This window comes from Cibotium barometz, chromosome 11 (genome assembly GCF_041138505.1).
Source record: "Cibotium barometz isolate CiBa-2024 chromosome 11, ASM4113850v1, whole genome shotgun sequence".
Lineage (NCBI taxonomy): Eukaryota > Viridiplantae > Streptophyta > Polypodiopsida > Cyatheales > Cibotiaceae > Cibotium > Cibotium barometz.
The window spans coordinates 35,931,483-35,953,404 of NC_141056.1; the positions used below are offsets into that span (position 1 = coordinate 35,931,483).

The following is a 21,922-nucleotide window of genomic DNA, read 5'->3' on the forward strand; positions in this document are numbered from 1 at the left end:
CTTCAACAGCTCTAGCATCTGCTCTTGCTATGGAGCAATTGGTGCTTAAAATTAAGCAGGATCATGGAGGTTCAAAGGGTAAAGACAGGGCTGCCCCAAACCTGCAAAAAGGTGGACAGTCCCCTAAAAAGAACTTTCGGGAAACCCAAAAGGGAGGTAAAGCTGAAAATACTCCATCCAAGGACATTGGACCAAAGGAGAACAAGTTTGGCTTGACTCCCGAGCAAAGGGAGCAATATGCAAAAGAGGGGAAATGCTTTTCTTGTGGTAGTAAAGATCACATGTTTAGGCAATGCTCTATCCGCAAGCAAAAGCAAGAGGATAGGCCACCCAAGGCTAATGTGCATGCCATTTCCGATGTACAAGGTAACACTGAGCATGATGGCAAAGAGAGGGTGGTATGCAAAGCTTGGGGGAAAATCAAGGATCAGCTTGCCTTACTCATGTTTGATGATTGTGCGACGGATAACTTCATCTCTACAAAGATGGTAGCCGCCTTGGGCATAGAGATTGGGGACATGGGACCCCAGATTGAGGCAAAGGCCACTTTTGTTGGCAACGAGGTGCACGTGACTCCTCTTATTGGGAAGTTGCACATACATATACAGGGCTATTTGGATCATGAGCATTTCTTGATTGCTCCTCTGAATGGATGTGATGTATTGCTTGGTAAGCCTTGGCATCATAGGCTTGAATCCCGCAAAGAATATAAAACCAACAGGATCACTTTTATGCATAAAGGCCGCATGCATGTCATTGATGCTGGCAAAGAAGGGTATTTCATCCCAGTTGTATCTCACATCCAAATTAATAAGGCAATGAAAAAGAGTCTTTTTGCGTATTTGGTTTTTGTTCGTGACAAGATTGAACAAAGTCATGTGAATGTGGATGTATTGACTCAAGATAGGCTGAATTTTCTTAATGCATATAAAGATTGTTTTGCCGATGCATTGCCAGTAGAATTACCTCCTGAGAGGCCCGAGGATCATCGCATAGATCTTGTGCGAGGTAGTTCCCCACCTAACAAACCTGCATATCGTGTGAGTGCTGCACAACAAGAGGAGATCATGAAGCAAGTTAATGAGTTTTTGGAGAAGGGTTTGGTTTAGCCAAGCTCCTCACCCTTTTGTTCTCCTGTGCTTCTTGTGCAAAAGAAGGATGGATCATTTCGCATGTGTGGATTATGGAGCTCTAAACAAGCTCACCATCAAGACCTGGTTTCTAATCCCACGCATAGATGACATCTTGGATAAGCTTGATGGCTCAGCTTGTTTCAGCCGTATAGACTTAAAGAGTGGCTATCACCAGATTCGTGTGGTATCCCTGTTGGAACTAAGTGCTCACTAGGAGTACTTTTACTAAATGCTCACTAGGAGTACTTTTAGTCTTGGTCATCTCAGTGTATGCCATGTGGCACTCAGGGATTTATCCCATATGCACTCATGCTCAGCTCTTGTACTTTCCCCCTATATATTCAAGGGGTCACATCAATGGAAGTATCTCAGTGTGTCTTTGTCTTCTCTCACTTCAGTTTCCAACTTTAGTCTAGCTCACCATGTTTCTAGCATGGTATCAGAGCCAGGTTTCCACCTAGCTTCCCTTTCAGCCCTAGCTCATCTTCCATCCCTTTTGCGTAGCTCTCAAGCAGCGTGCCAGCGTTTTACTTTTGCAGCCCGTCATATCAGTCAGCAGCGCCTTCGTCTTGTGACTCGCGAGCCTGAATAAGCGGCAGAGTGGCTTCCACGAGCCAACTTTCTTTGGTTCAAGCGACAGCCGCCCAAGGCTAAGATATTCCTTGCTGTGGTCAGGCATTTTTACACTGGTCTTTATCCGATTCGTGGTTCAAGACCATGACAACCTCTTTTTTCTTCTGCAGAAACCCTAATCTCTGCTATTCTGTGTCCGCATTCATATCTTTTCTGCAGAAAGCCATCTAATCGAAACCCTATGCGCTTCTTGATCTCCCGGCCTCAAGCTCATAGCCCCCGAAGCAACACCATCGTGGAGAAGGAGCCGGAGATTTTGACATGGATTCGAGATGCAGAACGAAGAGGGCGAGAACATTGATCTCTACAAGAAATGTTCTTCTACAAACCGGTCTGCAAAAGAACTCTTCAATCTTCACTACGATTCTATTTTGCCGATTAGTCTTGTGGGTTATCTAGACATACCATTTGGAAGGCTGCCGCAAAATGAAGTGGCCCCAAATGCTGTCCAGTAGACCTGCGTTTTTCAAAAGTGGAGGAATGATGCTTTCATTTTATCTCAGTCATTCATATGCTTTCTTTTCATGCTAAGTTAACCTCTCATCTATCTTCTTCAGTCTACACTCTATCTTTGTACGGGATTAGACACTGCCACATCTCACGAGTGGTAAGACCTTCCCAATGGCTGCTACATCTACTCAGTCATTCCTATCCATTGATAAGTTCAATGGGCAAAATTTTCATACTTGGCAAATGAAAGTCAAGTATCATCTTATGAAAGAAGGTCTTTGGGATTTCATAAAGAAGGTTTCAGGAGATAGTGCTGGAGATGGCTCAGATATTGAGCAAGTCATTACTGTAACAACCACATATCTTATGGTCCTCTCTCTGTCTTTGAAAACCACCTCTGGTCACCGATGATGTAGGCCATGTGGATCTATCTGTCTTTGAGCCCATCTTTGAGGTCCATCTCTCAGTCTGTCACTCAGTCTGTCAACAATCAGTCATTCTCTTGTCTATATGCCTATCTTTTGTGGATTAGTTACCCACATGTCTTTGGCATTTTGTCTATGTCTCCATCTATCATCTAGTTGCCAGACTCTCTAATGTCTATCTGACAGTCTCTTTGTCTGTGAGACCTCATCTACTGGCTGATTGTCTATGTCTAAGTCTATGATCCATTTCTGTCCCTACCCTTGTGGACCCATATGAGGATATCACTTGAGGAGGGGTGTCTTAGGATCTTGTCTTATGTTTCTGTCTTTCAGTCTTAGTCATTTTATCTTGGCTTGTCTGTCTGTCTAGTCATCAGTCATCAGTCTCTTCATCTTGCCTTATTATCTATCTTTGTCATCTGTCATCTTGTCAGTCATGTCCTAGTATCACTTAAGGAGGGTGTTGGAACTAAGTGCTCACTAGGAGTACTTTTACTAAATGCTCACTAGGAGTACTTTTAGTCTTGGTCATCTCAGTGTATGCCATGTGGCACTCAGGGATTTATCCCATATGCACTCATGCTCAGCTCTTGTACTTTCCCCCTATATATTCAAGGGGTCACATCAATGGAAGTATCTCAGTGTGTCTTTGTCTTCTCTCACTTCAGTTTCCAACTTTAGTCTAGCTCACCATGTTTCTAGCAATCCCAGGATGTCCATAAAACCGCATTCAGGACAGCTTTTGGATTGTATGAGTTTTTGGTGATGCCTTTTGGCCTTACCAATGCCCTGGCAATATTCAACCATATGATGGACATGATATTTCGACCCCATCGTAAATTTACAGGTGTATATCTTGGTTTTCTCCAAGAATGAGGAGGAGCATAAGACTCATTTGGCTATAGTGTTTGGAGAGTTGCGAAAGCATAAACTCTTCATAAATGCCAAGAAGAGTGAGTTCTTTCTTTCAGAGATACATTATTTGGACCACATTGTATCCAAAGATGGTGTAAGAATGGATCCTACTAAGATTAAAACCATTCGGAATTGGCCAAAGTTGCAAAATGTACATGAAGTGCGTAGCGTTCTTGGGTTATGTTCATACTATAGGCGAGTCATAAGGCATTTTGCTAAGATTGCCTTGCCATTACATGATCTTACAAAGAAGAAGGCCGCCTTCAAATGGACTTCGAATGAGCGAGATGCCTTCTTGCAACTTAAAAATGCTATCATTTGTGGGTCCGTGGTGATTGTTCCCGACTTGCAAAAGCCATTCACGGTGGAATGTGATGCATGTGGGAATTGTATAGGGGCTGTCCTAAATCAAGAGGGTCATGCAGTTGCTTATGAGAGCCGTCGATTGCATGATGCTGAGATCCATATGGACATTTATGAAAAAGAGCTCTTGGCTGTAATTCATGCTTTAAAAATATGGAAACATTATCTTCTTGGGACTGAATTTGTAGTCAAGACAGATCATCAAAGCTTGAGGTACTTTCTATCTCAAACAAAGCTCTTGGAGAAGCAAATGAGAATGGCAAACTTTCTTTCTATGTTCCATTTTCAGATCATATATACTCCGGTAAAGAAGAATGTAGTGGCAGATGCCTTGTCCAGGAGGCCATATGTGGATGCTGTTTCAGTGGCCTCACATGGGGACGTGACTACCATGCGTGATTTATATCATTTGGATGCTGATTTTTCCCATATATGGACTGATTTGATGTCTGGTAACTCGCATGCCTCTTATGTGATCAAAGAGGGTTATCTTATGAAGGATAACTGCTTATGCGTGGTGAAGGATATGCGCCCAAGGGTTATGGAGGAATGTCACGCCCCACCTTATGCTGGTCATGGAGGTGTTTTACCTACGATACGCATGATAGAAAGATATTTCTTTTGGCCAAGCATGCGTAAAGACATTGAGGTTTATGTACGCGCATGTATTACTTGCCAAAAAGTGAAATTTGATAGACAAAAGCCTCCAGGTTTGCTTCAGCCTTTGCCTATTCCCTCACAGCCATGGGAAACCATTACTATGGACTTACCTAGATCCCCGCATGGGAATGATGCTATTTCGACGATAGTTGGCAGGTTTAGCAAGCAAGCTCACTTCTTACTTGTCAAGAAAACCATTAAAGCCAATCATATGGTGAAGCTTTTCCTTGCTTACATATTCAAGCATCATGGTATGCCTAAGTCCATTGTTGGGGATAGAGATCCGAGGACTACGAGCCTCTTTTGGAGGGCTCTATTTGACAACATGGGCACTAAGCTTGAGTTCTCATCTGCTTATCACCCCCAAATAGATAGTCAAAGTGAGGCTGCAAATTTTGTTGTGTTGGATTTGTTGAAGTGTTATGTGGCAAATCAAAAGAGTGCCAAAAAGTCAAACAAGATTGACCATGAGCCAAGGGCACCATTGGAAAGAGGAGACTAAGCCGGACCAAAAAGCTAAAAGCCGCTTTTTCAAAAAGCAGCTCCAGGACCAAAAAGCAAGGCCCTGAAGCTAGAAAAGCAAAACAAGAACTTTTGACTAAAGTTGAGTAATATTTTACTATTAAAAGCAAAGTAAGAGGCAAAAACAAAAAGAAGCATGAGCCTCTCTTTTGAGCATCAAGTTGAAGAAGAACCTCTTCATCGCGTTGCCATATTCCTTGAAGTGTGAAGATCATCTTCTCCATCATCATCTACTCGAGGACTACTGATCATATCAGCAAAGCCCAAATAGAGGACATCCCGAGGGTGATTTACTAGTCAAAGTCGTTTCCAGATGCATAGAAAGATCCGGTGAGAATCTATCTTTGCATTTATTTGAGGATACCTTGTTGTTGAGGGAGCCAAATGGTGACATCACCCCCCTCTTCTCAACAGTTGACCACAATTGAAAAGCTTCCATGTAGGCATCCAAAATTTGAGGATAATCCAACCATTTCGCATCTATAGCAGGATAGTTGCGAAACTTGACTAGATAGCACTGCTAATGTAAGACTCCTCTTGTAGAACCTACTACAAAGATCCAATTGCTTACCGTCAATCCAACTCTCATCCAAGAGGTGAATCCCAATAGGACATCCAATCTTAAAAATGTAACAAGCTCTACCATAACATGTCACGTGCACACTTGTGCCATGGATAATCATCTGCATGAATAGTCTTAATCCCTGGTTAATCATCAGTTAAGTCAGTCATCAGTAGCAACATTATCTTCATCATCATCATCATCAACATCAGTAGCATCATCATGGGAAGGCATAGGGGCCTGTCGGCTGGCAGCAATACCCTGCCTGCCAGCTGGCAGCAGAGCCTTGTGTGGCAGGCGGTTAGGTGCTCATGCAGTGGGCACAGGTTTGGGCAAGATCAGCAGGCAAAAGCGCAGCAATTTCAGCATTTAATGTGAATATTTGTCCACACAACAGGACGACAAGAGCTGTAGCTGGCCGACTTGCATCCCAGGCGCATACATAAGCATTCAGTCCATAATTCAGCAATCATCAAGTTCATAATTCTTCATCAAGTCTAGTAGTTAGAAGAAGTTATGTAAAGGCAAAGGGTCACCCCCTTGGGGCTGACCAAGGCCCAAGTATGTACAAGCATTTAAGCCACCTTTTTGTACCATATAAAATACAAGAAAAACCCTGACACCAATCTTTCTCTTCTTCTTTCTTCTTTGTCCTAATCATGTTTAATCAGCATCTTGTTCTTAATCAGGCTTAGGGCTATTACAGCAAGGCTTCCGTGCATGCAACATTGGTATCAGAGCATTCAGGCTCAACCCACTAAGCATAGTCCCAAGAAGGTGCACATTTCTAGCAAAAAGGATGCAATAGGGTAGCATATGGAGCGGTCTGCTCAACAGGCGAAGCCAAAGGAAGCATTTCCTAAAGGTATGTACGCACAACTAGTACATCATTAAGCTCTCAGATCAGTTCCAAAGGCCTAGCAACAAGCATGACCTGCTCCAGCAGGTGACCAACCGCTGTGTTAAGGGTAAGGGAAAGCAGGCATGGGGACAACAGTTGAACAGATGCGTAGTTCTTCAGCAAGACTTGGAAGTGGAGATCATGAGTGAAGGTGTTCAGACAAAAAGATTAATCAAAGTCAAAGTCAAAGTCAAAGTCAATTCTGTAGAAGGTCAAAGTTAGTAGTAGTCGAGGGAGGAAGAATGATAGAGTGTCTATCTTGTCATCAAGTTTAGTACAGGGAATGTCACGTGCATGCTGTCGCCAGCTTGGACATTTCCCAGTATGAAAGGGGTCTGGTGGACTCTAGAACATCTAAATATTTGGAAAGTACAAGCTTTGGAAATGGGAGATTATCCTGGAATACAAAGGATCACACTTCTAAAAGTTAGGAGGGTTACCATTTTTGGCTTGACTCTGATGGAAATTCTGTTCGCGTCATTACGTCTGGAATTGAGCAAATACCAAGAGTTGCCAAAGTACCTATGACAAATGGGCTACCAGTTGGGATATTCTTAACAATAAAGTTTATGGATGGACCCCTCTCTTAGATTGGGACATGTGGCACGAAAGTGGACCAAAGTGAGACAAGTGGCCTGACACGTGTTAGAAAGTGGATCAAAGTGAGACAAGTGGCCTCACACTTGTCACTTCAGCTATTGTATGGCTCTCCACTTTTCATCATTGCCTTCTCTTTCCATTTTCACTCATGGGAGCCCCAAATCTACAAATTGCAGCCCTCTCTCTTTATTAAAGGAGGCTCTCTTGCTGCACACTAGCCTCTACCAGTGTTACTGGCTGCGCTAATGATGGCTACTCTCTTTCTCTCTCTCTTGAAGGCTGCCCATGAAGTATACCGGCTGTTGGGGATTGTTTTTGAAGGCTTCCATCGTGAAGAAATACTGAAGACAAGGTATTTAATCATTTAATTATGATTTCCAGCCACTGCACTTGTCCCAGCCATTGTACCGATTGTATCAGTCCTTGTACTTACTGTACCAGCCATTGTACCGCCTATACCAACCCTTGTACTTACTGTACCAGCCACTATACCTGCTTTACCAACCATTGTACTTTCTTATGGTTGCCTCATGTTGGGCTGTGTAATGGTTTGTATATGGATAATCCGGCATCTCCTGCAGGGAGAGTAAGGCCCTCAAATCTTGTACATGATATTTTCTCCTTGGGTAATAAAATACTCCAAGGGAGGGGTCGGCCCATTCCGGCCTCTTTGCAGTGTCACGTGCAAGCTCCATTTTCAGCATTTGTGGATGTTTTGTCCAGCTTTTATGTTTTATGCAAAGTGATGATGGATATGTGTTAAAGCCGTGGCCATGGTTTAAGTGTTTAATTGCATTAATGGTCAAGTGTTTTGCGAAACCCTGGAAGCTACATTGGTATCAGAGCTTAGGCTTTCTTGGAAGCAGTGGCTTCCTTCTATCAATGAGGAAGAGAAAAGATCTAAGGTGAGGACCACACTTACCATCATTGCTATTAAGCATGGTCAGCTTCTTCATAGTCTATAAAGCAAGAGCATGAGCTGTAGACAGCTTGGTCTAAGGATTTATGAATTCACAGAATGTGTCTTGGAAGTATGGAGTTGGCTTTATGTGCACATGTTTAGCACTTTTTCCATATGGATATTGTGGATTATATTATCAAGCTTACAAGCAAGCTATATGGAGATATATCTCGGGATATCTTAAGGATATGGTGAGGAGATATTTCTTTTGGCTTCATGACCAACCTGGCAAAGAAAAGCTAAGTATACTTTGAGTTTGCAAAGTTGGTGCTTTTGCTATTCACTATGAAGTGTTTTTGATGTTCACTAACCCTTGTATAGCCATGCAAGGAGAAAGGTGTTGTTTGCCTTGAGATGGTTTTAGGGAAACATTGTTTATGGCTCCCTTTATTTGGGATGCATTGGACTTATGGAACTCATGGTTCACATACCCTGTGTAGTGTTCTCTTGTCCTACGTGCTCTCTTGAAGATTGTTTCTACCATGTGTGGGTGGAACAATAGAGAGCAGATGGAAGGGAACATGGGCACTTCAAAGGGTAGTATCAAGCACAACATACCCTGTGTAGTGTTCTCTTGTCCTACGTGCTCTCTTGAAGATTGTTTCTACTATGTATGGGTGGAACAATAGAGAGCAGATGGAAGGAAACATGGGCACTTGAGAGGGTAGTGTGAGTTGGTGGCCGAAATTGCATACAAACTATTGGTGGCCTAAATGCCTATAAACTGTGTAGCAGAAATGCTTATGGAACACCAAGCTATCTATGTCTGCGATGAGTGATGGTTTTATCTTATTACTTGAGCCCACCTCTCATCCAAGGTGTGTGGTTAGAGTACCAACACGGAGTACAAGTGGTAGAGTAGACATGATGCCTAGTTGGCAGGGGACTTATGTCTACGCCAAGGGTCATGTGGACTGACACCTTGTTGGCAAGGGACTATGTCTACGCTAAGTGTCAATAAACTAGAATCTAGCATGGTGGGGACTCAATGTCTGTGCTCAGATCCAGCGGACGTTCTACATCTGCGTGCTTGGTCAATCGGTCTTCTATTTCTCGGGCTGGGCTTCGCATGTGTAAGCAAGAAAGCCAGTGAAGAGTTGCATGCATTTGACGTGACACTAGGGATTGGGGAACGAGAGATTGCTCCATCGAGTTGGTGGATACGACACCAAAACTTATTTCGTTTGGGTATACTCTTGGAGCATGGACACATAGAGATGATATTTGGACTTATGGGACTGTTTTGTCTCGCCCATTTATTTGGGACATGATTATGATATCTGGACTTATGGGACTGTTTTGTCTCGCCCATTTACTTGGGACACGATTATGATCTGGACTTATGGGATTGTTTTGTCTGGCCCATTTATTTTGGGACATGATTTTGATATTGGTATTATGGAGACTTATTTAGTCTTGCCCATTTATTTGGGACATGGATTCTTTCAGTCATATTGGATTTTTGAGACTGTCTGGTCCACCCACTTGATGGGACATGATTATATCGTGGATATATATGGCTTGAAGCTTAAAGTTGCGGACAACTTTTAAGAAACTGGGGAGGATTTCACCAATGTGGATATTTCTCAGTATGAAAGGGGTCTGGTGGACTGCAAAACGTCTAAATATTTGGAAAGTACAAGCTTTGGGAATGGGGGATTATCCTGGAATACAAAGGATCACACACCTAAAATCTAGGAGGGTTACTATTTTTGGCCTGACTCCGATGGAAATTTTGTTCGTGTCATTATGTCTGGAATTGAGCAAATACCAAGAGTTGCCAAAGTACCTTGACAAATGGGCTATCAATTGGGATATTTTTAGAGATAAAGTTTATGGATGGACCTATCTCTTAGATTGGGACATGTGGCACGAAAGTGGACCAAAGTGAGACAAGTGGCCTGATAGTTGTTAGAAAGTGGATCACAGTGAAACAAGTGGCCTCACACTCGTCACTTCAGCTATTGTATGGCTCTCCAGCATGTTCCGGTTTCCACTGTTGATGAGCCACTACTTCTTGGAGACCCAGAGGATTTTGATGATGATTCCCAGTCGATTATTCCAGCTAGATAACCTCAGTTAGTTGAGTAGGTTGAGCCTGTAGCTGGAGATGAGCCCCCGTAGTAGCAGGAGGCTCCGCGTTCTGTTGGAGTACCCAGGTGGTTGGTGGACACCCTTCGGGAGTCAAGTGTCACGGAGCTTCCCTCCGAATGGACCATAGAGGACAGACCTCGAAGATCGCATAGAGTCCGTGATAAAAGTCATTCAGCGGAGCTTTTACAAGTAAACTATGCTTTGATGTCTCGTATCATGCGGAACAAAGAGCCCACTTCCGTCAAGGAAGCCCTTGCACAGGATACTTGGAGGAAAGCCATGCAGGTGGAATTGGATGCCATTGAGAAGAATAACACTTGGGAGTTGGTACCGAGGCCATCGAAACGGTCTGTCATTGGTGTCAAGTGGGTCTTTAAGACCAAGTATACATCAGATGGGTCGGTGGATAAACACAAAGCCAGACTTGTGGCTAAGGGTTATGCTCAGCGGCCTGGCATCGACTATGAGGATACCTTTGCACCGATAGCGAGGATGACCACGATTCGGACCATTCTTGCCCTTGCTTCTTCTCAAGCGGTGGCCCGTATATCATATGGATGATAAATCTGCGTTCCTTAATGGTGACCTGCAGGACGAGGTGTATGTTGAGCAGCCTCCAGGCTTTGAGGTTCCAGGATCAAAGGGGATGGTTTACAAGTTACGGAAGGCCTTGTATGGTCTTAAACAGGCTCCCAAGGCTTGGAATCGAAAGATTGATTCCTTCTTTCTATGGGTTGGATTTCAGAGATTGGTTGCAGATCCCAACCTATATCTCTTTCGAGAACATGGCATGGTCACGCTGATTATCCTTTATGTGGATGACCTCATTCTCACCGGCGGTCATATGGAGCACACTGCAGTGACACGAAGGCTGCCTTGTCAAAGGAGTTTGAGATGACCGATTTAGGCTTACTTCATTTCTTCTTGGGATTGGAGATCTGGCAGACCCAAAGGGGGTTCTTTGTGTAACATGCGTTGCGGAAGCGTGTTCATAATTAACGCTAAGCAAAGAAGATAACGCTAATCCTATGTTTAGCAAAGACACAAAAGAGAAGGAGAGATAGACCTAATCTACTGTATATTGCCAAAACATGCTATATATACAATGATCTTACTGATTCACAGCTTCATGATGCATACCAAAGATCCTTGCAACCCTCTACTTGCAATCGAACAAGAGAAGCTCCTGCTGATCCACCACTGTCCTTGTTACCTTGCAGACTCTGACAAATGGATCCTCTTGATCTTTTAATGATGATTCTAATGAATGCTTAATGATCCTATTTATAGGAAAAAGGAATGAATTCGTAATCAAGTCAGTTTTGCCTATTTTTCCCACAAAAACATTGTCCAAAAAGTCATATTTTGTGTCGAAACTATGCCCAAAAGGTGTCCCAACCATTGGGCTATGTCTTGGGCACTTGCGGGAGCTTGTAGGTCTGCAAAATTTGCTCTAAATCTGCCCATATATTTGCTAATGAGAATATACAGGGATGAACGGATGCACATGACATCCCCTCTTGCTAAGCTTGGAGCACTGGGGTAATCCATATACCTTTGCTCCGATTCCGTTCTGGTCCAATTGAAGATTGCACTTCATATCCATCGGCTCAATCCCCAAGCTCTCTGACTTGGTCTTCAAGTTCTCTAGCTTGGTCTTTGGATCTTCTGAAAACTCCTTTGAAACTGTCGAGATGACCTCATCCTCCTCCAAATAGGATTTGGAGAGATCCACCTCCTTGGGAACTATCGGGTTGACCTCATCCTCCTCCAAATAGGATTTGGAAATATCCACTTGCTCGATCTGTGGTTCTGGTTCTGGTTTGGCTTCTGGCTCTAGCTTTGGCTTTGGTTCTGGTTTAGGCATGTGCATCCCGGGTAATGGCACCTCCTCGGAAACACCTCTTTCTGTGATCACGTCTCCCGAGAACTCGTCTTAGAAGCTCTCTTTTCGTTGGGTAAACTCTCTCGGTCATGGGCTGCTTCACAACCCTAGGTGATTCCTTCTTGGCCTTTGTTGATGCTGCCATGAATTGTGCCCATGTCTCGTTGAACTGTGTCCATCTTTGCTCGTATAGAAGTGGGCCTTGACGTGCCTCTTCTTGAAGCTCTTCTATGAGTTGTTGCCTAAACCTGGCCCCAACGATGATTTGTTCATATTGAGCATAGCGTTCTTGTTCCCTTTTGTATCGTTCATCTTCCCGTCCCCGACGACTCTGCAAAGTCTTGAGAAAGTCATCGTCCATTGCCTCTGAACTCATGATATTATTTTGCTGTTTTTTTTGTTGTAATCAGCCCAAAAACCCTAACTCTAGAGTTCTACATGTTTTCTAAACTCCCTAGGATCATGCTAGGCTGAAAACTAGACTTTCTAGCACTATACTATGCTGAAAATGAGCAAAAAGCTGATGCGAAAACGCAGATTTAACGCAAAAACGCAAACCCTAATCTTGCTTGTAAACCCTAAAACGCAAACCCTAATTTCAGAAACCCTATTCAGCATGCACCAAACATAAGCTAAGGGTTGTCCTAGGATGACCTTAGCTCTGATACCAATGTAACATGCGTTGCGGAAGCGTGTTCATGATTAACGCTAAGCAAAGAAGATAACGCTAATCCTATGTTTAGCAAAGACACAAAAGAGAAGGAGAGATGGACCTAATCTACTGTATATTGCCAAAACATGCTATATATACAATGATCTTGCTGATTCACAGCTTCATGATGCATACCAAAGATCCTTGCAACCCTCTACTTGCAATCGAACAAGAGAAGCTCCTGCTGATCCACCACTGTGTCCTTGCTACCTTGCAGACTCTGACAAATTGATCCTCTTGATCTTTTAATGATGATTCTAATGAATGCCTAATGATCCTATTTATAGGAAAAAGAAATGAATTCGTAATCAAGTCGGTTTTGCCTGTTTTTCCCACAAAAACATTGTCCAAAAAGTCATATTTTGTGTCGAAACTATGCCCAAAAGGTGTTCCAACCATTGGGCTATGTCTTGGGCACTTCCGGGAGCTTGTAGGGTTGCAAAATCTGCCCCTGAATCTGCCCATATATTTGCTTATGAGAATATACATGTCTATGAGCATTGGGATGAACGGATGCACATGACACTCTGTCTCTCAGCAGCGGTATGTTCATGAGTTACTTGAGGCCTGTGGGATGGAGAACTACAAGTCTATCACGTTGCCGATGGACCCGAACACAAAGCTTAAAGTGAATGATCCTTGTGAGCCAGTTGATGCCTCTCTATATCGGAAGCTAGTTGGTTCATTGATCTGGTTGCTGAACACCAGATTGGACTAGCTTTCCTGTGGGGCTGTTGAGCTCATTCATGCAATTGCGGATCTTGCGGTATCTGTAGGGTACGAAGGATCTTGGACTCTTTTACACAGGAGGGGGATTGAAGGATGGAGTTAAACTCCAAGGTTGGAGTGACTCAGATTGGGGAGGAGATCCAGACACGAGGAGATCCACATCAAGCTACAGTTTTTCCCTCGGCTCAGGATCGGTTTCATGGAGCAGTAAGAGGCAGCCAACTATTGCCTTGTCATCGACAGAGGCGGAGTACCGGGCTGCTTGTGGTGCTGCTTGCGAGGTTGTGTGGCTGCAGAGGTTGCTTGGCGAGATTGGGTTTCCATAGAAGGAGCCCACAGTCATCTGGTGCGATAACCAGAGCTGTATAGCTATTGCTCGGAACCCGGTCTTCCATGCCCAGACCAAACACATAGAGATACAATATCACTTTGTTCGTGAGAAGATCTTGGTTGGTAACATCTTGCTTCTTTATTGTTCGACGGAGGACAATGCGGCGGACCTCTTCACGAATGCTCCGGCGGCACTCTAGCTCACTGGGGTTGGTTCCACATCCAGGAGCTGAGAGGGATTGTTAGCAGTCATCTGTTGTTTGTATATTTACACCAGGGCCTCTGTTGTTGGTGTGCCCGCCTGATTTAGGCGTTTTCTCATTTTTCCCCACTTTCCCTATTTTTCCCTATTTTTCCCCAGGTGTGGAGGGCTGTCCGACTGCTCTGCTTCCCCTGGCTTTCCCCTGTATGCTGGCCGACTAGAAGATGCTGGCCGATTGGAGGGCAAACAGGTCATGGGCAGTAGTACCTGCTGTCGGCTGCTTTTATGCAAGCTGATTGGCTGCCTTGGGGCCATTTGCCCCCCACACAGTATTCATTGTATTCCGGGATTTTCTTGTGTGTATAGCATAGTTATACGCTTCTCTCTCTCTCTCTCTCTCTCTCTCTCTCTCAGTTCTGTGTTTTTCTGCTGTGCACTTGCTCTTGGTGTTTTCAGATCTCGTCTTCATTTTCGCTGCATATTTTGACATGATGATCAATGAATGAATATGGCTAAAGCTTAGATTCCTATTTATAGTGTCTAATGTTGGTGAGTTGGCTACCAACCCTACCAACCCTAATAATAATGTCCATTTGAGTGTGTTCACATAATAGCCCAATAACTTTGTCCACATTGGGCACCTGCACTGTATTGCAATGATCTGGCACAATAGCCCTTACAAACACATGAATTTGGCCACATACTCGACCTCTGAGGTGGCCAATGGATAGAAGCATGTCCATGTCACACCCGAGAGAGAGAGAGAGAGAGAGAGAGAGAGAGAGAGAGAGAAGAAAGAAAGCTGTTTTAATGTCTACTATAGGACGAACTCGACCTATGAGAGAGAGAGAGAGAGACAGAGAGAGAGAGAGAGAGAGAGATTAAGCGTTTACTAAAGACCCAATGGGCCTATGAGACCAAAGTGGTACAATAATGTCCATGGCATATCTCATCATAGAATGGAAAATAAAACAGAATGAAAACATAAATATAGCTATCTCACTGGGGTGATACAAAACTGTCCATGGAAACTCGTCATGGAAAACTAAGAACATAAAAACATGGGAGCAACATCAGCTCCGAGTAGATGGTATACCACTCTCCAAAATGTCAAGCATGGGGTTGACGAGTATGGCCGAGAGGTCTCCCTCAGCTATGTCACGTGGAAAGGTAGCTCGATGGCGGTGGAGCATGTCTTGGATGTGGAGCTGATGAGGTGATCGTGGTCAACGGGGGGGTCGAGAGAGAGAGAGAGAGAGAGAGAGAGAGAGAGAGAGAGAGATCTATTAACGTCTACAAAAGACCCGAAGGGCCTATGAGACCATGATAAAATGATACCGTGGGTATAGAGTGCCATGGAAAAAGAAAAAAAAAGGACGTGAAAACTGAAAATTGAAACATAACTCTAAAGTCTCCTGATGGCAGATGTGGCCATGGTGTCAGGTGAGGGCATGTCATGTCGTCCGAGAATCTCATGGATCTGTCGGAGAGAGAGAGAGAGAGAAATGTCTTCAAAAGACCTAGAGGGTCTATGAGACCAAAAAGGTAGGACAATAAATCCATGATGAATGCTAAACCATGGAAAAGAAAAAACTGTGTGAAACTAGCTACATATGCAAAAGTATCCATGTGATGCTACATGGTGACAATGTGTGGTCATACTGTGATCCTCCTCCAGAATAGAACACAAAGCAGCCATAAATCTCCCCTTTGTGATGGGAGCTCACCATGTCGTCAAAGGAGATCTGGATCTGCAGCTGCCAGGTGGAGGGATGGCGTCTCTGAGATCTGGGGCATTTGGCTCTTAGAAGGGATCGGGCACGCTTAGTAGTGACACCTTGTGTACGTGGTGCCAGAAGATAATGTGTCTGTGTAGGCCGTCATGGATGTGGATGGTCCTGCTGCTGTTCCTGCCGGGCCACGATAATCCATGGCTGTGACTCAAAGAAATCTGTGATGGAGGTTTGGGAGGCTCCTTGCTGACACTGTCTCCTCCGGAGTGCTGCCTAAGCATGAATAGTACAATGATACCTTGGGTATACAGGCCATGGAAAAAGTAAAGAAAGAACTTGAAAACTAAAAACTGAAACATGACTCTATAAGCCTTCTGATGTCAGATGTGGCTATGGTGAGGGCATGTCATGTCATTGGAGAATCTCATGGATCTGTCTCTGTATGGTTGGAGATCCTCGGTGCTCTATGTCGGGGGCGCCTGGCACGTAGGATGGAGTAGGCCTGCTCACTTAGGACTCCTCTGGGACGGAATTTGGCCCCCTTTGTACTGCTGTTATGAGCTGATGTCGATGCGATGGTGTCAGCGTGGGTGGTTGATGTGGGTACTTGTGCTGTGAAGAAATCAGTGATGGGTCTCTGGGCGACGTCTTATGGGCTGGCCTTGTCTCTCAACATATCCTCTCAATACTCCGTCTCTATGTCGTCTGCACTCTATCAGGTACATCCCGAGACTCTCTGGCGAGACGAGAGAGAGAGAGAGAGAGAGAGAGAGAGAGAGAGAGAGAGAAAGAAAGCTGTATTAACGTCTACTAGAGGCCGAACTCGACCTATGAGACAAATCAATGTACAACTGTCAATGTCTTCTGGATGTCCAAAAAAAAAAGGACAAAATGAACATGAAATAAAGTATCAAAGTACTGAGCTAGTGGGGGGGTGTGATGGATGGAGCACTACTGCTAGAGGCTCAGTATGCAACCTATATACGTAGGGTATATACAAGAATGCAATGCAGATCTGTCTAGCTCCAACGAGTACCATAATGGGGGTGTAATATGTGATACATAGGCGATGGCGAGGCAAAAATACCTCGGAGCATGATCTCCGGGTGTGAGTGTAAGTGAGCTAGCTCCTGGATATCGTGCTGATGTCGAGCCCGTATCTCTGTAATCTCCCTCTGATGTAGTCTAGGAGTCTGGTAGCCTAGTGCTCTCGGTCTCCGTCTGGCTCGGAGGTCCGCAGCGCGCTAAAGTGTAAGAGAGAGAGAGAGAGAGAGAGAGAGAGAGAGAGAGATGTGTGAGTGTAGCTAGATGGTTTTGTGCAACAGCTAACATTATCAAGTTCATGGGTTATCAGATTACAGATGACCTTTCCACCATATCAAGGGATTATGTCTTTGTCATTCCTCCTTACTTTTCTCTAATCTTACGGGCGTTCTCTGTCTTGGAAGGCATTGGACTAGCAGCCGATCCAGATTATGCCATAATAAATGACTGCTATCCTTACCTCTGTAAGCGTCTCATTACAGATGACAGGTAACAATATGCACACATTTCTCCTGGGTTATTGTTATATGATGCTTTTGAAGCTAACAAAGCATACTCTTTAGCAGTCCAAGGACGAGAGCTGCATTGAAGTACTTTGTATATGCTGGGAAGGAGCAACTTGATGTAACCAGGGTGGAAAACATCATTTCTGGTTTTCAGACATTCCAAACGTTGACAGCTGTAACACCTGTAGAGTCTGGGAACATCAATAGATTGTACCAGCCATCTGTTGATCTTGCTGCCAAGCAAGTTTTGTATTTGGTGTTTGCCCCTAATGGCAGCTATCTTCAGGAGCTATTACTAACAGAGGTATCTATAAGCCTTGGTTTTTCTTGATATCTTTTTGGTGACGCAACGTGCATGCACCCCTGTACATGTCTGGGTATCAGACCCACGCTGTCATCTTAGATGGGGGTTCCATTAGAGTCCATGGGATTTCATGATATCAAATTTTGTTCGCTGTATGCTGCTCACTTTGCAAATTTGCTTTTTTGCAGCTTGTCCGGGTAGTTGATGCGCTTTCGCGTGATGCAGTGGCAGAGATCTGGCAGTATTTTGCTTCACGAGCTCTTGTTTCACTCCCACCTGCTTTTACGGCTCCAAAGTCATGGCCTATCCCTCTTCCAGGCCTTTTTTTTGGCTCCGGTCGTGTTGCTACTTTAAGTGCTGAGGATCAACAATCTTTGGAAGCTGTAAAGAGACTCTGGGTACTGCTTGAACCTCAATTCATTCAAAGGCCAAGCAGACTGGGTAAAGTAGAGTTTGCATCATACACGCTAGAGTTGTTTTGATTTGTGATCATGATATATGAGATTTTAATTGCAAGAGACGGAAGATTTGCAATGATGCGGCCTCATATTTTCAATGGTATGCCTTGATACAGAGATGAGGGAAGCTGCTGACAGTATGATACCCTTGATCTCCGACCTGTTTCCAGGAATGGTGAATACCAGCCAAAGGTTTGTTTTAATGCTTCTACAAAGGCAAGCTCTGCGTCTTGCCGATGATCTTGATGGGAAACAATCAGTTGCAGAGTGGGATAGAGATCCGTCTGCTTTTGCTCGTAGAGTAAGACCCCTCATGCGTGGAACGTAATGCATTCTGTTGCACTAGATATCCTACCTCCCAACAACAGCTATGTATTTAGAGTGTAAGCTTCCTATATACCTCAATTTTCCAAGTGAAAATTGGTAGCAGCAGTCTTTTTCAAGCTGTACTTTATTAAGGAAATGCTAAGTCAAGTGACTAACAAGAACATAACAAGAAGGTATCCAAAGTGGGGAATATCATATGGGCCTAAAGGTGTCCTTACTTGTCCACATTGATTTCTAACAAGCCATGCTGATTTTTTCAGTAGCTGAAGGGCTACTCTTTTAACTTCATACGCTCTCATCCCCAACAGGACATCAGAATATACTCTGATTACTGCTATTTCATGACCTTGGATTCAAAGAGCCACATGGCATAGCTCCACAGTAAGCCCAATCTGTCTCTCGTAATTAGTTTTGTTTGACATGATTAGGATTGTGTTGTGGCATGTACTATTTTGTGTCTGAGGCTCAGTAAAATGATGACTGTCTGTATATTTCTTGTCCCTTACAGATCAAAGTCTCTATGGATGATGGATCATTTTTCAATCTGAGAGAGAGATGGACAGTCACTGAGATTGTTGTCTCCCTTGGCTCAAAGACCAAAAAATGTTGGAGGAAACCTGCACTATTTTTTTTGAATTCTGTAAAGTGAATAGTGCAAGTCACTTCAATCTAACATGAGTGCATTTCTTTCTTCACAATAGGAGGGGCGACCTGTAATTTTGCTTTGAAGATTGTTATTTATTTATTTTTTTGGAAATCATAACAATATCAACAACTTTGTAAAGGCATTTTTTGTAAGGTGGAAAGCAAGGTATTATAATTGGTATGCCTTACATTTTTACACACACAAGTGGTATATCCAAGAAAGTTGTGTGTTGTAACTTGATGGTTTCCAAAGGACATATGGAAGTCTAGCTTCATGACCACCATTACATGCAAGTTGAAAAGGCATGCAAGCATAGCCAAAGTTACGGTCTTTATAGGTGACAGTAATAACTAGCATTAACCAAAGTTGTGGTGTATTGTCAACGATTCAATTTTAAATGTCCTCAGAACTACAATTAAGCTGATGGGGTTAGAGGAGAGATGCAAAGGTGTTCCAGATTGCACAGGTGAGGAGGAGAAAGACAAGATCAAATCTAGATTTCAGCTTGGGTCTCACGCAAATGAATGCATAATCCGAAGTAGAGTAAGTGATCACTAGAATTACATCCTAATTTCAGAATGAATCACTTGTTAGTGCAGCAAGGCTTGTTTATAGGAAGGATGGAGCCCGGCAAGGCACTAAAGGAGTGGCCATGCTTTTTGCACATTCTGCAAATTCATCACAACTGAGACCACCTTTCATCTGTTGTGGCAATTTAGGATAATCCAAGAGTCTTGGATAGGGATAGGTTTTGTATGTGGCAATATAGATTGTTAGGGTTACCCAACTCGACGCTTGATCTTCATTAGTTAGAATCAAATTGCTTCTCTAGCCTTATTGTTCAATTTGAATCACTAGGAATGAGTTGGTGTTTGGCAAAGTAGAGGGGTTGTTCATCAAGTTAATCCACGCTGAATAACAATTGCCACACCATCATGCTTGGTTGATATTAGTAAAAAGGCATACCCAACTACATGTGAAAAACTCATCTTGAAGAATGTGGCCTTTTTAAAAAGGTATGAATATTGTTAGGTGCCTGTATGCAATAGTTAGCCTTCTTATTCTAGCTTTTATTCTAATGGCTCCTTTTCCTACCAAAAATTTTAGTTGCCAGGCTGTTTGGTGGAATACGATGTGTTTAAACGCTTCAGGAGTAGAAAATATGGATAAAAATTACGTGAGATTTGATTTCAGGTCTGTGGGGAACAGAGTTTCACAACCCTACTTTGTGCACCGTCACCATGGGAACAACAAATTCCTCTTCTTACCCATCATCCTCTCACCCGTGGTGGCTACTTCCTTTATGGCTACCTTTCATAGCAATCCTATGGGACTCTTACATGCAATTGCCATTCCATTCAAAGGATGAATTTTGTACACACAAATGGAGATGGATTTGTGGATGAATTTAAGCAAGAGTGTCCTGGAGACACAGATGGAAATGGATTTTTGGATGAATATGAGTAAGAGCGTCTTGCAAATAGAGCAATTAACTGCCTCGAGCCTTGAGAGCTTTAAAAAATAACAGGTTCGCTATTTTAAATGTGTACCTTGTTTTTGAACCAAGGCTAAAAAAATTGGGTATAAACTTTTCAGCATTAGAGACAAAGATTGCATATTCATTGTTAAACCACAAAAAAGATCATACCACCCCTAATTCTAGAGACTATGCACAAGCAGGTAGTCAACCTTAGGATCATTGGCTATGTTAATCCCATTTTATTATAGCCACTGAAAGGTGGATTTGGGGGTGGGAGTCTCTCTCATCGATTTGAGAACGCTTGAGCCTTGTTGTTGCAAGATAGAGAGAAGAACAGGAAAAATTGAAGGGTCTTATCGGCTTGCATCTCTAGCCACTCTTAGTAGAGCAACCCTCTCTTGTGGAGAGCTAGGGTCCTCAACCTTGCCTCCCTTATTGTCACTATGAGGAAGTGTTGCAAATGGGTGGGGAGGAAAGAGAGAGAGAGAGAGAGATCTATGGGAAGTTGAACCTCTACATCATTGCCTTGGTGAGTCAGAGCAGGGGGGAAAAGGGGAGAGAAGGAGAGAGGGAGAATAGAACTTGTATCAACACACCATCACTCACACACATAATCCTCAAGCATGCATGCAACAAAGAAAATAAAGTATACAAGCAAGCTTCAATCACAAGAGCAAGAGACTTAAACTCAATTGTGAGAATAGGATTATGTGCTTTCTCATTAGTCAAAATGTCTTATATGCAAGACTCATATTTACAATGCCCGACCGCCCAAGTAATGTTTGGAGGCCCAAAAGCTAGTCTAAGCTAATTTCCTAGTCTAAGTATACACTACCAGCATTACACAAGTCATAAAGCTCGGTTTTGACTATCTTCTGGCATTAAGTTGTAAGATCAGAGATTTCCTATAATCAATTACATGAAGCGTATTGCATAATACAAAAAATATGGCTTGAAAATGTTACCACACATTCGCGTTCAGAGTAATGTTAGCCAATGTGGTTAGCATACCCCCCTTCCTAATCATGGTTCCATCCTCAAAATTGGTAGTAAATTCAGAGGAAGTTAGTGGTAGAAGCCATTGAAGTTCTAGTAGAAGTCACTTCATATACTGGGTAGTGCGGTGGAAAGCCATTGAAGTTCTAGTAGAAGTCAAATCGGGATTTCATATACTGGGTAGTGCGGTGGAAAGCTTTGTAGGATGTCCGGAAGGCAGTTTCGAACATATCTTCAAAGGTAATACCAGCCTTGCATCCATTGGACTCACTTGTGTAGTAGCCGAGTATTTGTTGAAGAGAGGGGCCTTTCCAAATAGGTTGTTTGCCCATACGTTTGTGCATGATAGGG

At 43.4% G+C, this 21,922-nt stretch overlaps 1 protein-coding gene across 6 annotated transcripts in view; it reads left to right on the forward strand.

Annotated features, from left to right (window-relative positions):
• The window catches only part of LOC147634126 (uncharacterized), a 39,630-nt gene extending 20,254 nt beyond the window's left edge, over window positions 1-19,376 (forward strand). The window contains exons 7-12 of one of the 6 annotated variants that reach the window (XR_015266983.1): window positions 17,165-17,343; window positions 17,421-17,664; window positions 17,853-18,105; window positions 18,239-18,505; window positions 18,710-18,830; window positions 18,958-19,376. Coding sequence is in view for 2 of the 6 variants with exons in the window: in XM_086805255.1 (XP_086661381.1) it covers window positions 17,165-17,343; window positions 17,421-17,664; window positions 17,853-18,105; window positions 18,239-18,314; window positions 18,758-18,794 (789 nt within the window). In the remaining 4 variants the exon portion in view is untranslated. Of the gene's footprint in view, window positions 1-17,164; window positions 17,344-17,420; window positions 17,665-17,852; window positions 18,106-18,238; window positions 18,506-18,709; window positions 18,831-18,957 lie in introns of those variants that run through there. The other 5 variants (XR_015266984.1, XR_015266985.1, XR_015266986.1 and 2 more) reach the window with 5 other exon arrangements.
• Window positions 19,377-21,922: the final 2,546 nt, after the last annotated feature.